Genomic DNA, 16,658 nt, shown 5'->3' with positions numbered 1-16,658 from the left:
ACACCTTGCCTAATGGCATAATCAAGGGGCACACCACCGATCCCGACCACCTGATCCTAACACCCGGGTTAGTACTGAGATTGAAAGGAGTTATCCTCAACATCCTTTCAAACCACCCTAAAAACTCGACACCAAATAATTAAAAACTAACTAAACTAATTAAGGATCAGTATCAGCTCCCTGTCCCAGCACCAAATCCGCAGATACGTATGGACCAAGAGAGAAGCATTTCTTGTAAGTTACTCTGACATCCTTCAGGTAATGGGAAGCAAAAACAGAGTTGCATCTCCAGTATGTGGCAGCTAGAATGTCTTTCATTGACATATTCTTATGAAAAGATAAAGAAGTCGCAACGGCTCGCACCTCATGCGCTTTGACTCTCAGCTCCTTGAAGGAGTCATCATGGCACTTATCATGTGCTTCAGAGATCACATTTCTCACAAAGAAGGCCAGGGCGTTCTTCGACATGGGTCTCTTCGGGTCCCTCACTGCACACCAGAGAATCTGTAGGCAACCCTTAAGCTGTTTCTTCCTCTGAAGATAGAACTTAAGCGCCCTGACTGGGCAAAGAGACCTTTCTACCTCCTTCCCTACCAAAGGAGAAAGCCCTTTAACTTCAAAGCTTCTGGGCCAGGGTTTAGAAGGGTTCTCGTTCTTTGCCAGAAATAATGGCTGAAAAGAATATATTGCCGAGTCTCCTTTGAATCCGACACGAGAATCCAATGCATGGAGTTCACTTGTCCTCTTGGCAGTTAAGAGGGCCAAGAGAAAAATGCATTTCCTCGTAAGATCTCTAAAAGAAGCTTGATGAGGAGGTTCAAACTTGTCGGAAGTAAGGAATTTGAGGACCACGTCAAGATTCCAACTAGGTGGCCGTGAGGTCCTAATCTTGGTTGTCTCGAAGGACCGTATAAGATCATGAAGATCCTTATCCTCCACTATCTTTAGGCCCCTATTTCTAAAGACAGTGGAGAGCATGCTCCTGTATCCTTTAATAGTAGATACAGCTAAAAGTGATTCTTCTCTCAGAAAGAGAAGAAAATCAGCAATGTCGGTCACAGAGGTATTGGAGGAGGACAGCTTCTTCGACCTACACCATCTACGGAAGACTTCCCACTTTGACTGATATACCCGTAAGGTTGAAGACCTGCGGGCTCTGGCGATCGCGCTGGCAGCCTTCCGCAAAAAGCCTCTTGCTCTGACGAGTCTTTTTCTATAGTCAAAAGGCAGTCAGGGAGAGAGCGGGGAGGTTTTTGTGAAACCTCTCGAAGTGGGGTTGTCTGAGCAGATCTGTCCTTTCGGGAAGAGATCTGGGGAAGTCCACTGTCCATTCCAGTACCTCTGTGAACCAATCTTGTGCTGGCCAAAAGGGAGCGATGAGGGTCATTTTCGTTCCCGTCGAGGCCACGAACTTTCTTATTACTTCCCCACTAGCTTGAATGGAGGGGAAGGCGTACGCGTCTATGCCCGACCAGTTTAGGAGGAGGGCATCGACTGCTATGGCTCTCGGATCTTCGACTGACGAGCAGAAGTTGTCCATCCTTTTGGTGAGGAACGTGGCGAAAAGGTCTATCTGTGGTTTCCCCCAAAAGGCCCAAATCCTTTGGCAAACTTCGAGGTGGAGGGTCCACTCTGTTCGAAAGACCTGGTTCTGTCTGCTCAGCAGGTCCGCTCTCACATTCTTTTCTCCCTGAACGAACCTGGTAAGGAGAGTTCCTCCGCCCAGATCAGAAGAGCTCTTGTCAACTCGTAGAGGGAGAAAGAGTGAGTTCCTCCTTGTTTTCGAATGTAAGCCAGAGCCGTGGTGTTGTCCGAGTTGACTTGGACTACCACGCCTCTGACTTCTGATTCGAAGGACTTTAGGGCTAGATGGATAGCCAAAAGCTCCTTTGAGTTGATGTGCCAGGACACCTGTTCCCTTGTCCAGGTGCCTGACACTTCTCTCATTCCTAGTGTTGCTCCCCAGCCTGTCTCCAATGCGTCGGAGAACAACACTAGGTGCGGGCTCGGAATCGAAAGGGACATGCCTACGTTCCTTTTGAGAGGAGCCAACCACCAAGCCAGGTGGGTCTTTATTTCTTGATGGATTGGAAAGGAGTCTGACAGTTCTCCTGTCTTTCGGTTCCACACCTTCTGCAGGAAGAATTGCAGGGGTCTTAAGTTGAGCCTCCCCAGGGAAAAGAACTGCTCCAGCGAGGAAAGGGTCCCTAGCAGGCTCAGCCATTCCCTCGCTGAGCTTCGTTCCTTCCCTAAGAAGGCTGAGACTTTTTCCAAGCCTCGATCGAGCCTTTCCTGCGATGGGAAAACTCGAAAACCCCGAGAATCCAGATAGACAAGGTTCTGGCTGGGGATCATCTGGGACTTCTTGAGGTTCACTAGAAGTCCAAGAGACCGTATCAGGTCTAGAGTCGTTGCTAAGTCCTCCAAACATTGATGTTCCGACTTGGCTCTGATGAGCCAGTCGTCGAGATAAAGAGAGATGTTCACCCCCTTCAGATGCAGCCAACGGGCTACGTTCTTCATAAGGCCCGTGAAAACTTGAGGGGCCGTAGACTGGCCGAAGCACAAAGCCCTGAACTGAAAGATCCTGCCCTGGATCATGAATCGAAGAAATTTTCTTGATGAAGGATGCAGGGGGACATGAAAATACGAGTCTTGCAGGTCCAGGGAGACCATCCAATCACCAGGACGTAGAGCCGCAAGAACCGAGGCGGTTGTCTCCATAGAGAATTTCCTCTTCTCTACGAATCGGTTCAGTGCGCTCACGTCTAGCACAGGTCTCCACCCCTTGAGGTCTTTGGAACAAGAAACAGGCGATTGTAGAAGCCTTGGGAGTGGGGATCCTGTACTAATTCGATGGCCTCCTTTTCCAACATCTGATCCACAAGTTGCAGGAGAGTTCTTCTCAGAACAGGGTCCTTGTACTTTGCTGACAGTTCCCTTGGAGTCGAGGTCAAGGGTGGTCTGTCTCTGAAGGGGATGAGATATCCCTTCCTTAGGATTGAGAGGGACCAGTTGTCCGCCTTTCTCACAGCCCATGCTTCCGCGAACTTCAGAAGCCTAGCGCCTACTGGTGTTTGGAGGACTGAAGAGTCATTTTTCTTTCTGAAAAGGTCTAAAGGATGACCTCCCTCTCTTCTCAGGTCCTTTCCTTCTAGAGGAGGATCGCGAAGAAGGACCTCCCCAAAAGGATGTTTGAGTGCTAGTTTCCTTCTTAACGGAGGGTACAGCAGGTCTAGTCTTTTTTGCTGATTGTACTAGAAGATCCTGGGTCGCCTTCTCAGTGAGTGAGTGAGAAATGTCTCTCACTAACTGAGAAGGAAAAAGTTGGTTCGATAGAGGAGCGTATAACAGAGATGCCCTCTGAACTGGAGAGACAGCTTTAGTCAGAAATGAGCTAAAAACTGCTCTCTTCTTGAGGATCCCTGCTCCAAAAAGGGAGGCCACTTCTCCAGAGCTGTCTTGGACAGCCTTGTCCATACAGGACAAAATGCTATAAAGCACTTCGGGGCTAAGGAAGTCCGGGTCCTGGGTCTTCTTGGCCAACGCCCCAAGGGACTAGTCCAGAAAGTTAAATACTTCCAGGACATGGAATAATCCCTTGAGGAGATGGTCCATCTGAGACATATCCCATGTGGTTCTGGCTGTAGACAGGGCATGTCTCCTTGTCGAGTCCACAAGAGTGGAGAAATCTGCCTCTGCAGACGAAGGAAGAGCCAGTCCCATGGCTTCCCCCGTCTCATACCAAATGCCCCTTCTTCCTGAAACCTTGGAGGGGGGACAGGCAAAGACAGTCTTACCTGCTTCCTCCTTAGAGCTGAACCAAGCCCCTACTGACTGGAGGGCTTTCTTCATGGAGATGGTAGGACGCATTTTCAGGAAGGAGGAGGATTTAGTTGTCTTTGTGGTAGTAAACAAAGAACGAGGAGAAGGAGGGGCAGCTGGACTGAGAGAGTCTCCAAACTCCTGCAGTAGCAAAGCAGCAAAGGTTTTGTAGTCCGAAAGCGCCGCACCCCTCGGAGATTCTTCGTCAGAAATCTCCTCAAGTTCTTGCCTCTTCTTGATGGGGGAAGAGCGATCAACTGAAGGAGAGCACCTACGCTGAGAGGAGTTGCTTGCTTCAGCAGTCCTCTGCTCTCTTGGAGAAGGGCTTCTTCTAACTGGCTCAGAGAGTCTGGAAGGTGTCTCCTGTCCGTCCTGACAAAGGCGACGGCCGCCTGTGCAACATCTTGCGTCTTTGTCACGGTCATTGACACTTCCAGAAACTCACTTGCATCTAGAAGAATGCTCTAAATCGGAAGGCAATACGTGTATGCCTGGAGCCTCGCGCCTGGCTGGCGCCTCGCGCTTGGAGGAAAGCTCGCGCCCGGAAGGAGACTCGCGCCTGACCGGGGACTTGTGGCTGGCTGGCGCCGAGCGGCTGGGAAGCGGCTGGCGCCTGGCAGAGGATTCTATTTTCACTGGCGACAGACGCCTGACAGGAGACTGGCACTTAGATCTTGGTACGTCCAGGGGACGAGAGGATCTCTTAATGGGAAGAGAGGAGTCCTTCCTACGAGGAGGATCCTTTATGAGTACTCCCACCAAGGACGAGATTTGCTCCTGCATGTTAAGGAGAATTCTTGTCGTAGAATCTTCCCTCTCCTTGTCAGAAGGAGGGGATGGAGGTCTGGAGGACGAAGGGGACTCCCAGCCGAAAGCAGGTGGAAACAGGGCTCTCTTGGCTCTCTTCCTATCTATCGGTGAACCTTCTGGGAAGCGTTCAGGGCTTGAATCCAATGTGGGCGCTTTCCAACTCCTCTTCAGAGGACGAGACCGATCATCCGAACTCCAACCTCGCCTGTGCGAGGAGGAATTGGACGAAGAGAAGCACTCTCTCAGGATGCCTTTGCAACGGCGATCCTTGGCAGTCTGGGATGACACAGATCCTACCAAAGGGACGCCTGATCGGTGGGGATCCTCCACAACCTCCGTAAGGCTTTCGACATTCCTTCTCCTCTGGGCCTGGGAGCTTGGAAGAGTTCTAGGCCTGGGAGCGTTGCAGAGCCGATCAGACGACCCCTCCACTGCACTGGGTACACTGATATCACCATCCACTGCACTGCGCTTACCTTCAAGAGCTAGCATTTTGAGCTCCATCCTTTTGAGGGTAGCCTTCAAATCTGCAATTTCCAAAGACGAATCTGCAGGTTCTGTGAAGGGAGAAGGAGCTGATATCGTGGGTGAGGATGCAACAATTACTTGTGGGATAGGTGCTAACTTTACACTAACTGACTCGTTAGAACGGGACCTACTCAAGCTTCTAGAGGAAGCTTTCCTAGCCCTATCCTTTTCTAACTTCCTTAAGTAGGAAGTTAGGGTCTTCCATTCCTCCTCACTCAAATTCTCACATTCCTTACACGTATTAGTGAAAGAACATTCATACTCCCTACACCACTTGCAAACAGTGTGAGGATCTACCGAAGCCTTCGGTAGTCTCACGTTACAACCCTCATTCACACATACTCTAATTACATAACTAGAGTCAGACATTCTTAGAAAAATCCAAAGCGAAATCCAATAAACAGTCCACAAAAGCGTATGCCAAACCAACGATCCAATACGTCACCAAAAAAGACAGTCCAGAAGATCAATGGCGATGAAAAACGAAAATCAAGTCAGGAGGAACCAACAACGATGTTGCCGGAACCAGCGACAGAGAAAATCTGATTAGAAAACGGGAATGGTTCCTAGTCCTGCCACCCAGCGGCAGGGCGGTTGATCACCCGACCTACCTGTAGCGTGTACCGCGAAATTTGAATTTCTGTTGGGAACGACGGAGTCTAAAGCTAAGTATATATCTGACAGGGAAGTTGAATGTACAAAACCATTTTTTAGTGGAACTTGAAATTATGTATTCCGCTTTCAACTTAGATGTTTCCATGAACTTCGGTGCTGAAATCAACAAGTGAAGATCGAAAATCTTGGAGCTAACGATCCTAAAACGTTAGCACCGACGTGTACTGATGAAAAATGATGGTTTACGGCTTTTCATGCACATTAATATCATTGTTCCACATTATAAACAAACATTTTTTAACTGATACTTAAAATTTCACACTTAGCATTCAACTTCTTCTTGTGGTTTTCACGAAGGAAAACTGGGTATTAGCGTTCGCTGAGGATAATACTAAGTCCATTTATACTTTATTATGTGTAATGTGTTATAATGTTTATCATTATGACACAATACCTGACTACAAGACCAGTTAAGAGAATGCTTTGACATTAGTCTGGTCACTATGGAGCTCTGGACAGACCATGGAAAGGGTAATCCTTATGGACGAAACAGCGACTACACTGTAAAAAACAAAGATTAAAACCACTACCCGACCGTTAATAAACAAAGATCTGGTGGGCACTTCAAATGCATAGTACCCCCTGGCCTGAGACTTGACACCCATTTTTCAAGGTGAAGAGTAAAGGATGGAAGGGATACCTCCTATACTCCCTCTCCCAACACCATGTCAGCAACTGCAAAAGGACCCAACGTGCTGCAATTTTTGTAAATAGCTTCAATTCACACAACTAATGAGATGCAAACAGACTTGTACTTCCAGTACGTAGCTTGAATAATAGAAAAAAGGGGCAAGTTATGCTTGAAAGCAAGCGAAGTGGCTACTACCCGAACTTCATGTGCTTTCACTATTACCTGATGGACCACAATCTTGGCTGTTCTATGTAAATAGTATCTTATTGCCTGTACTGGGCAAAGAGTCCTATCTTCCTCACTAGGATCTAGAATGTCCATTAGGTTTTTAATACAAAAAGAACAATGCCAGGACTTGGAAGGGGTCTCGTTCTTCGCTAAAAAACCTAATGTGAACAAACAGACTGCGTCCCCCTTGGAAAATCCAATCCTTTTGTCAATTGCGTGTAACTCATGCACACGCTTAGCAGTAGCCAATGCTACTAGAAATAAAGTTTTCCTTGTTAGGTCTTTCAGAGAAATTGTACATAGTGGCTTAAAGTGGGGATCTGACAGCCATTTGAGTACCATTCTAAGTTCCATGAAACTGACCTTGTCTCCCTCTGTTTTGTTGTATCCCGATTAGATGAGAGATCTACTACTCCCCTATGTTTAAAAACTGAGCTCATCGTGGCTCTGTAGCCCTTTATAATAGAAGAAAACACTCCTTTAGACAATCTTAAATAGAGCAAGAAATCAGCAATCGCTGCTACAGATGTCTTAGCAGACATGATGTTATGCCTTCTGTACCAGGATCAGAAGACTGTCCACTTGGCTTGATAAACTTTGATCGAAGATTGATGCTTGCATAGAGCAATAGCCTCTGCAACTGACTTTGGAAAGCCTTTTGCTTGTACCAATCTCCTGACAGTCTGAATGTAGTCAGGCCCAGAGTGGGCAGTCTTTGGTGGAATTGTCTGTAGTGAGGTACTCTGAGTAGATTGATTTGTTGATGCAGTAGTCTCGGAAAGTCCATCAATAGTTCTAGCAAGTCTGGGAACCACTTGTGTGCAGGCCAAACCAGCCCTATTGAAATCATTGTCAGATTTTGGTGATTTCTGAACTTGTTGATGACTTCTCTCACCATCTTGAAAGTAGGGAAGGCATAGAGTTCCTTGTCCGATCAAGCTATCAGCATTGCATTGGTCACCCAGGCTAGAGGGTCCAGTGCTAGCAAGCAATATATTGGGAGCTGATGGTTCCTGGCAGTCACAAATAGACCTAGGATTGGGTCTCGCAGCTCAGTCCATCCGCTGGTACGTTTAACTCGCTTGTATAAATCTGGTTAACATCCTTGTCTGATTTTTGTCTGCCAAATGAAGATGGCTCTTGCTGCTTCACAAAGGGAAAACGAATGTGTTCCCCCCTATTTCCTAACGTAGGACATTACTGTGGTAATGTCCAAATGGACCTTCACTGCTTTGTTGAAAACATCTACTGCGAAAGCTTTCAATCCCAAATGTATAGCTTTTAGTTCTTTTACAATTATGTGCCAAACTTTGTGTTCTGTGGTTCATGTCCTGGAGATCTTATCCCCTAAGAGAGCTCCCCAACCTAGTGGGGCTCAGAGGAAGGAGTGATTTCCCTGCTGAAAGTCTTTCTGTTGATTTCCACTAAAGCAGGTCCTCTTTGATTAACTTTTCAGTCACTGGGAACACAAATGTGTCATGGTGTTTCAACCACTCTAGCCCCTAAAAAGGAATTGGAAAGGTCATCCACAAAGAGGGTTTTAAGACTACTGAATTTAATAGAGGAACTCTCATTTACAGCCAGTGCAAACATTGTTACTATTACCACTTTTCCTGGAGGTATTCCTCAAGACATTTTCTTTCATACAAAGTATGACCTATATGTAGTGTAGGGTAAAAAAAAAATACCTTAATAAATAATGGGAATTTCCCCCTTAGTCTACAAGGTATATGATAATGCATCCAAGCATTATCATATAACTTCTCTCAATACAAGAATACTGCAGTTGTCTGATGTTGCTTTGACACAAAGGCTTCACAACAAATTTTTTCAAATTATTTTTTTACTGCAACTGGTACTGATTGAGGTTAGGACTAGTATCTATACACAAAATACATGAACACAGTATTCCAGTATGTCTAGTGAGCAGTGCTAAGGGTTAAGGGTAAAGGTGATGTATTGCCAAATATAGCTGAGACAGCATACCATGATTCAAGTTGATTACAAGGAGTAAATTCATACTAACTTTGGGATCTGCCAACCAATCATTATTTGCCCAAAGAAGTGCCACAGGAACTGTAACTTGACTTAAATTGTATGGTGGAGGAGTATGCTGGTGATATATTTTCATATTACCATAGTAGCCATAGTCATAACGTTGAAACTTGCCTGTACAAGAAATTGGGGCAATCATATAAAATGATATTTGTAAGAAATTAACTTTCAATATTTCACTTTCTTCAAAACTCATGAGAAAATTCAAAATTTTAACTAAGTAATCTTAAGATGCTAAAAACAGGGTTACTAACCTGAATTGACTTCCTGTGCAAAATGAACTACAGTTTTGGTTGAAGTACCCTCTGCTCCATGACCCAATATAACAGGCAACCAAGTCTACAAAACAGATGAAAATAGGGTAATAATATTGTGGATATACATAAAACCACAGTCAGTTTTAAGACTATGAATTAAGCATGATTTACTTAGGATGAACAGGAATTGGTTTCAATACTATTCATACTAATAATAATAATAACAACAATACAGTGGTACCTTGACATATGAAAGCCCCAGCTTACGAAAAATTCAAGTCACAAAAGCAAATACGAAGATTTTTTTGCCTCTACATATGAAAATAATTCAGGTTACGAAAGGTTGTTGCTGTAAAGTCCCGAGATTTGCCCGGACCGCCGAGAACAATTTTAAAACTCGCGCGCCACCAACTGAGTACACTTGCCACCATCCTCCCACTCTCCCATTGGTTCCTGATGCTAGTCACTGCCATAAGATCCTGCTCTCCTATTGGTCAGCATCTCTCCCATCATGCTCTACGTAAATGTGTTCTTCGGCCACTGTGTCGCACCAGTGTTATCGTACCACCGCAGAATTCGTTCGTTCACATATACGATTTCGTTTGTTAACGTAAATTCGTGTTAATGATTTCGTTGTACTACTTTATGTGTGAGAACTTAATTAGTATACTACATAAATTAATTATGTACAGTATAGTCATGGGTCCCAAGAAAGCTGCTGAAGTTCACGGAAAGAAGAGGATGCTTTTTATGGAGACAAAAATGGAGATTATCAGGAAGTATGAAGCTGGCATGCGGTTGAGTGTGATCGCTAAGGATTACAGCTTAAATCTGTCGACGATAGGCACCATCCTTAAGCAGAAGGAAGCCATCAAAGCAGCTACCTTTTCCAAGGGGGTGACTATTTTGTCCAACAAGAGGAGCCACATGCACGATGAGATGGAGAGGCTGCTTCTTGTATGGATAAAAGACAAAGAAATTGCTGGTGATACGACAACCGAACCGCAATCTCCCACAAGGCCAGCACTATTTTCGGCGATTTGATTGCCCAGGCCGAAGACGATGGAGAAGAAGAAGAAGGGACATCGATGCCAACCCCAGACTTCAAGGCTTCTCATGGGTGGTTTGAAAAATTCCGGAAACGGACTGGCATCAGTTCGGTGGTGCGGCATGGGGAGGCGGTCAGCTCGGACACGAAAGCTGCCATAGCCTTTATTAAGACATTCGACAAGATGACGTTCGACAAGATGAGGATCAAGGAAGGCTACAGTCTCCGCAAGTCTTCAACTGTGATGAGACTGGCCTTTTTTGGAAAAAAATGCCTCGTCGGACGTACATCACAGAGGAAGAGAAGAAGCTACCCGGGCACAAGCCTATGAAAGACAGGATTGCTCGCACTTTGCTCGAATGCCAGTGGGGATTGCAAGGTGAAGCCCCTACTTGTCTATCATTCGGAGACTCCTCGAGCCTTAAAGGCCCGCAAAGTGCTAAAGGAGAAGCTTCCAGTGATGTGGAGGGCTAATGCGAAAGCCTGGGTAACGAGACTTTTGTTCACGGAGTGGGTAAATCTGTGTTTCGGCCCGACAGTGAAGAAATTCTTGGAAGAGAAGCGCCTCCCTCTGAAATGTCTGCTGCTGTTGGACAATGCCCCTGCTCACCCTCCTGGCCTCGAGGAATATATCCTAGTGGAGTATTCTTTCATCAAGGTTCTTTATCTTCCGCCTAACACCACCTCTCTCCTCCAGCCCATGGACCAGCGAGTGATATTGAAAAATCTTTTCAAGAGATGTTTCGACATCACTGATACCATGAATTTTGGAAGGAGCATTTCGACATTGTCATATGCATCCGACTCATCGATCAAGCTTGGCAGGAGGTTCCAAGGCGAACCTTGAATTCTTTGTGGAGGAAACCCTGGCCTGATGCCGTATCCGCCCGAGACTTCGAGGGATTCGACGTGGGCGAAGCTGGTGCAGATTCAGAAACAGTTGACGATCCTGAAACTGTTTCGCAACCAGATCTTGACGAGATCGTTGCACTCGGCAAGTCCATGGGGCTGGTCGTCGACGAGGACGACATCAATGATCTTCTTGAGGAGCACCAAGAGGAGCTTACGATGGATGATCTGAAGGAGTTGGAGGCCATGCAACATAACGTCGTTCAAGAAGAGTTCTCTAGCAGCGGTGATGAGGAGGAGGACGACCCTATGACAACGGCAGAAATTAAGGATGCTCTGGTTATCTTTTCATATGGAGCAATCATTTGTAGAAAAGAGACACCCCGAAAAGGCTTACACAGGTCGTATGCTTGCGCAGTTCGATGACGTTTGCCCGAGTTGTTTCAGGAACATTGTGAAAAGCAGGCAGAAGCAATCTTCCTTGGATAGTTATTTTTTAAAGAGGCCTTTAGTAGGAGTAAGCAAACAGGAAGATCCAAGTGATACTACGACAAAACAGAAAGTTGAAAGTGGTGAAGAAATTGAAATTAAAAAAAAAAAAAAAAAAAAATTAATTTTAAGTTTTTTGTAAAGTTAAGTGTTAACGTTTTGTGCCATTGTTAATGTGTTTTGTAAAGTTTAGTGTTAATGTTTCCTGACATTTTTTAATGTGTTTCATAAAGGTAAGTGTTCAAATTTTCTGCCATTTGTCCTCCTCTGTCACCACTTTCGGAGATCGCCTCACTCGAAAGGTAAGATTCCACATTTTACTACATACGTACGTATGAGCGTACAGTATTTCTTGTATACCATGTACACTAATACACTTTATTTACAGGTATGTAGTATATATTATAGTATATGTAGTTTAAGTTAAGTATTGAATGGTCCAAATTGTTGTATTTCATTGTTTATTGGTCAATTCAGCTTTATTATAAAATTTACTGGGGTGTTTTTGTAGGGCTTGGAACAAATTAGGCAATTTACATGTAAAATGCGGTTCAAGATACGAAAAACTCAGGTTACGAAGGCCGCCTCGGAACGGATTAATTTCGTATCCTGGGGTACCACTGTAATAATAATAATAATAATAATAATAATAATAATAATATGAAAGCCTTCGACATGATACCACACACATGGATAATAGAATGCCTGAAAATATATGGGGCAAAGGTAAACACCATCAGCTTCCTCAAAAATACAATGCGCAACTAGAATACAATACTTACAAGCTCTGGAATAAGACTAGCAGAGGTTAATATCAGGAGAGATATCTCCCAGGGCCACTCACTGTCCCCACCACTCTTCGTGGTAACCATGATTCCCATGACAAAAGTACTGCAGAAGATGGATGCTGGGTACCAATCCAAGAAAAAAAGCAACAGAATTAACCATCTGATGTTCATGGACGACATCAAGCTGTAGGGTAAGAGTATCAAGGAAATAGATACCCTAATCCAGACTGTAAGGATTGTATCTGGCAACATCAGGATGGAGTTTGGAATAGATAAATGTGCCTTAGTCAACATACAAAAGGGCAAAGTAATAAGGACTGAAGGGATAAAGCTACCAGATGGGAACAACATCAAACACATAGATGAGACAGGATACAAAAACCTGGGAATAATGGAAGGAGGGGATATAAAACACCAAGAGATGAAGGACACGATCAGGAAAGAATATATGCAGAGACTCAAGGCAATACTCAAGTCAAAACTCAACCCTGGAAATATGATAAAAGCCATAAACACATGGGCAGTGCCAGTAATCAGAAACAGTGCAGGAATAGTGGAATGGATGAAGGCAGAACTTTGCAGCATAGACCAGAAAATGAAGAAACATATGACAATACACACAGCACTACACCCAACATCAAATATGGACAGACTATACATAATACAAAAGAAAGGAGGAAGGGGACTACTAAGCATAGAGGACTGCGTCAACATCGAGAACAGAGCACTGGAGCAATATATGAGAACCAGTGAAGACGAGTGGCTCAAGAGTGCATGGGAAGAAGGACTGATTAAAGTAGACAAAGACCCACATATATACAGAGACAAGAGAATGACAAGCAGAACAGAGGAATGGCACAACAAACCAATGCACGGACAATACATGAGACAGACTAAAGAACTAGCCAGCGATGACACATGGCAATGGCTACAGAGGGGAGAGCTCAAGAAGGAAAATGAAGGAATGATAACAGCGGCACAAGATCAGGCCCTAAGAACCAGATATGTTCAAAGAATGATAGATGGAAATAACATCTCTCCCATATGCAGGAAGTGCAATACAAAAAATGAAACCATAAACCACATAGTAAGCAAATGTCCGGCACTTGCACAGAACCAGTACAAAAAGAGGCATAATTCAGTGGCAAAAGTCCGCCACTGGAGCCTGTGCAAGACACATCAGCAACATTGCAGTAATAAGTGGTGCGAGCACCAACCTGAAGGTGTGATAGAAAACGATCAGGCAAAAATCCTCTGGGGCTATGGTATCAGAACAGATAGGGTGCTATGTGCAAATAGACCAGACGTGACGTTGATTGACAAAATCAAGAAGAAAGTATCACTCATTGATGTCGCAATACCATGGGACACCAGAGTTGAAGGGAAAGAAAGGGAAAAAATAGGTAAGTACCAAGACCTGAAAACAGAAATAAGAAGGATATGGGATATGCTATTGGAAATTGTACCCATAATCATAGGAACACGAGGCACAATCCCAAGATCCTTGAAAACGAATCTGGAAAAACTAGAGGCTGAAGTAACTCCAGGACTCATGCAGAAGAGTGTGATCCTAGAAATGGCACACATAGTAAGAAAAGTGATGGACTCCTAAGGAGGCAGGATGCAACCTGGAACCCCACACTATAAATACCACCCAGTCGAATTGGAGGACTGTGATAGACCAAAAAAAAAAAAAATACTAATAATAAAATAAAAAATAAAAAAATAATAATAATAAAGTGTACAGTGGTACCTCGAGATACGAAATTAATCCGTTCCGAGGCGCCCTTTGCATCATGAGTTTTTCGTATCTTGGACTGCATTTTACATGTAAAATGGCTAATCCGTTCCAAGCCCTCCAAAAACACCCCAGTAAATTTCATAATAAAGCTAAACTGACCTATAAACAATGATAATACTACAACAATTTGGACCATTTAATACCTAACTTAATAACGTACTGCTAATTACCTGTAAATAAAATGTATTAGTGTACATGGTATACAAGAAATACTGTACATATGTAGTAAAATGTGGAAGCTTACCTTTCGAGTGAGGCTCTCTCTGAAAGTGGCGACAGAAGAGGAGGACAAACGGCAGATACATACGTACGTACACTTAACTTTACGAAACACATAAAAAAATGTAAGGAAAACATACATAAACTAAAATTTCCGAAACACATTAACAAAACTGTAACACTTAACTTTACAAAAAACTAAAATTAAAAATTTTTTTGTCTTTTTTTATTTTTATTTTTCATTTTTTACTTTTTTATACTTTACGTACTTTTTTTTTTTTTTTTTTTACAAAAGTTCAACTTCATCACCACTTTCAACTTTCTGTTTCTTAGTTTCACTTGGTTCTTCCTTTTGCTTACTACTCCTGCTAATACTAAAGGCCACTTTAAAAAATAACTATCCAAGGAAGATTGCTTCTGCCTACTTTTCACAATGTTCCTGAAACAACTCAGGCAAGCCTCATCGAGCTGCGCAAGCATACAACCTGTGTAAGCCTTTTCGGGGTGTCTTTTCAACAAACGATTGCACTTTTGAAAAGCAGCTAGAACATCCTTAATTTCTGCCGTTGTCATAGGGTCGTCCTCCTCCTCCTCGCCGCTGCTAGAGAACTCCTCTTGAACGACGTTATGTTGCATGGCCTCCAACTCCTTCAGGTCATCCGTCGTAAGCTCCTCTTGGTGCTCCTAGAGAAGGTCGTTGATGTCGTCCTCGTCGACGACCAGCCCCATGGACTTGTTGAGTGCAACAATCTCGTCAAGATCTGGTTGCGAAACAGTTTCAGGATCGTCAACTGTTTCTGAATCTGCAGCATCAGCTTCGCCCACGTCGAATCCCTCGAAGTCTCGGGTGGATACAGCATCAGGCCAGAGTTTCCTCCACAAGGAATTCAAGGTTCGCCTCGAAACCTCCTGCCAAGCTTGGTCAATGAGTCAGATGCATATCACAACATCGAAATGCTCCTTCCAAAATTCATGCAAAGTGAGGTTGGTGGTATCAGTGATGTCGAAACATCTCTTGAAAAGATGTTTCGTATACAGCTTCTTAAAGTTCGATATCACTTGCTGGTCCATGGGCTGGAGGAGAGGGGTGGTGTTAGGCGGAAGATAAAGAACCTTGATGAAGGAATACTCCGCTAGGATATTTTCCTCGAGGCCAGGAGGTTGGGCATGGGCATTGTCCAACACCAGCAGACATTTCAGAGGGAGGCACCTATCTTCCAAGAATTTCTTCACTGTCGGGCCGAAACACAGATTTACCCACTCCGTGAACAAAAGCCTCGTTACCCAGGCTTTCGCATTAGCCCTCCACATCACTGGAAGCTTCTCCTTAAGCACTTTGTGGGCTTTGAAGGCTCGAGGAGTCTCAGAATGATAGACCAGTAAGGGTTTCACCTTGCAATCCCCACTGGCGTTTGAACAAAGTGCGAGCGGAAGCCTCTCTTTCATAGGCTTATGCCCGGGTAGCTTCTTCTCTTCCTCCGTGATGTACATTCGACGAGGCATTTTTTTCCAAAAAAGGCCAGTCTCATCACAGTTGAAGACTTGCTGAGAGATGTTGCCTTCCTTGGTCATCATCTCGTTGAATGTCTTTTTAAATGCTTTGGCCGCTTTCGTGTCCGAGCTGGCAGCCTCCCCATGCCACACCACCGAATGGATGCTAGTCCTTTTACAGAATTTCTCGAACGACCCATGCGAAGCCTTGAACTCTGGCGTTGGCGTTGGTGTCCCTTCTCCGTCGTCTTTGGCCTGGGCAATCAAATCGCCGAAAATAGCACTGGCCTTGTGGGAGATTGCCGTCTCCATTATCGTATCGCCTGCGATTTCTTTGTCTTTTATCCAGACAAGAAGAAGCCTTTCCATCTCGTCATGCATGTGGGTCCTCTTGCTGGACAAAATAGTGTTGCCCTTGGAAGGTGTAGCTGCTTTGATGACATCCTTCTGCTTAAGGATGGTGCCTATTGTCGACGGATTTCGGCCGTATTCCTTGGCGCTCACACTCAATTGCATACCAGCTTCATTCTTCTTGATAATCTCCATCTTTGTCTCCAAAGAGAGCATTCTCTTCTTTCCGTGAATTTCAACTTTCTTGGGACCTATGACTACTATATACTGTACGTAATTTATGTATAAGTAGAGTAAAGTTCTCAAACAACACGATAAAGTACGTATACTGCAACAAAATCACTAACGAATTTATGTTAATAAACGAAATCGTTAGAACGAATGAATACCGTGTGAGTACGATAACGATGCTGGGACGAGTGGCCGAGGCACGCTGCTACGTAGTAGATGCATGATGGGAAGGATGCTGACCAATAGGAAAGAAGGATCTCATGGCGGTGACTAGCATCAGGAACCAATGGGAGAGCAGGAGGATGGTGGCAAGTCTACTCAGTTGGCGGCGCGCAAGTTTCAAAATTGTTATCAGTGGTCCGGGCGAATCTCAGACTTTACA

The 16,658-nt window shown here is 44.5% G+C and overlaps 1 protein-coding gene across 1 annotated transcript in view; it reads right to left on the bottom strand.

Moving 5' to 3' along the window:
• Positions 1 to 16,658, bottom strand: part of LOC135223608 (lipase 3-like) — a 211,913-nt gene that overhangs the window by 52,033 nt on the left and 143,222 nt on the right. Inside the window, exons 7-8 of the mRNA XM_064262196.1 lie at positions 9,007 to 9,091; positions 8,724 to 8,866 (exon numbers count right to left, since the gene is read on the bottom strand). Coding sequence (XP_064118266.1) covers positions 8,724 to 8,866; positions 9,007 to 9,091 — 228 coding nt within the window. The remainder of the gene's footprint in view (positions 1 to 8,723; positions 8,867 to 9,006; positions 9,092 to 16,658) is intronic.

Source organism: Macrobrachium nipponense, chromosome 10, assembly GCF_015104395.2.
Source record: "Macrobrachium nipponense isolate FS-2020 chromosome 10, ASM1510439v2, whole genome shotgun sequence".
Taxonomy (NCBI): Eukaryota; Metazoa; Arthropoda; class Malacostraca; order Decapoda; family Palaemonidae; genus Macrobrachium; species Macrobrachium nipponense.
Note: the sequence above shows the minus strand (reverse complement) of the source record. Positions and strands in the feature narration are given on the sequence as shown.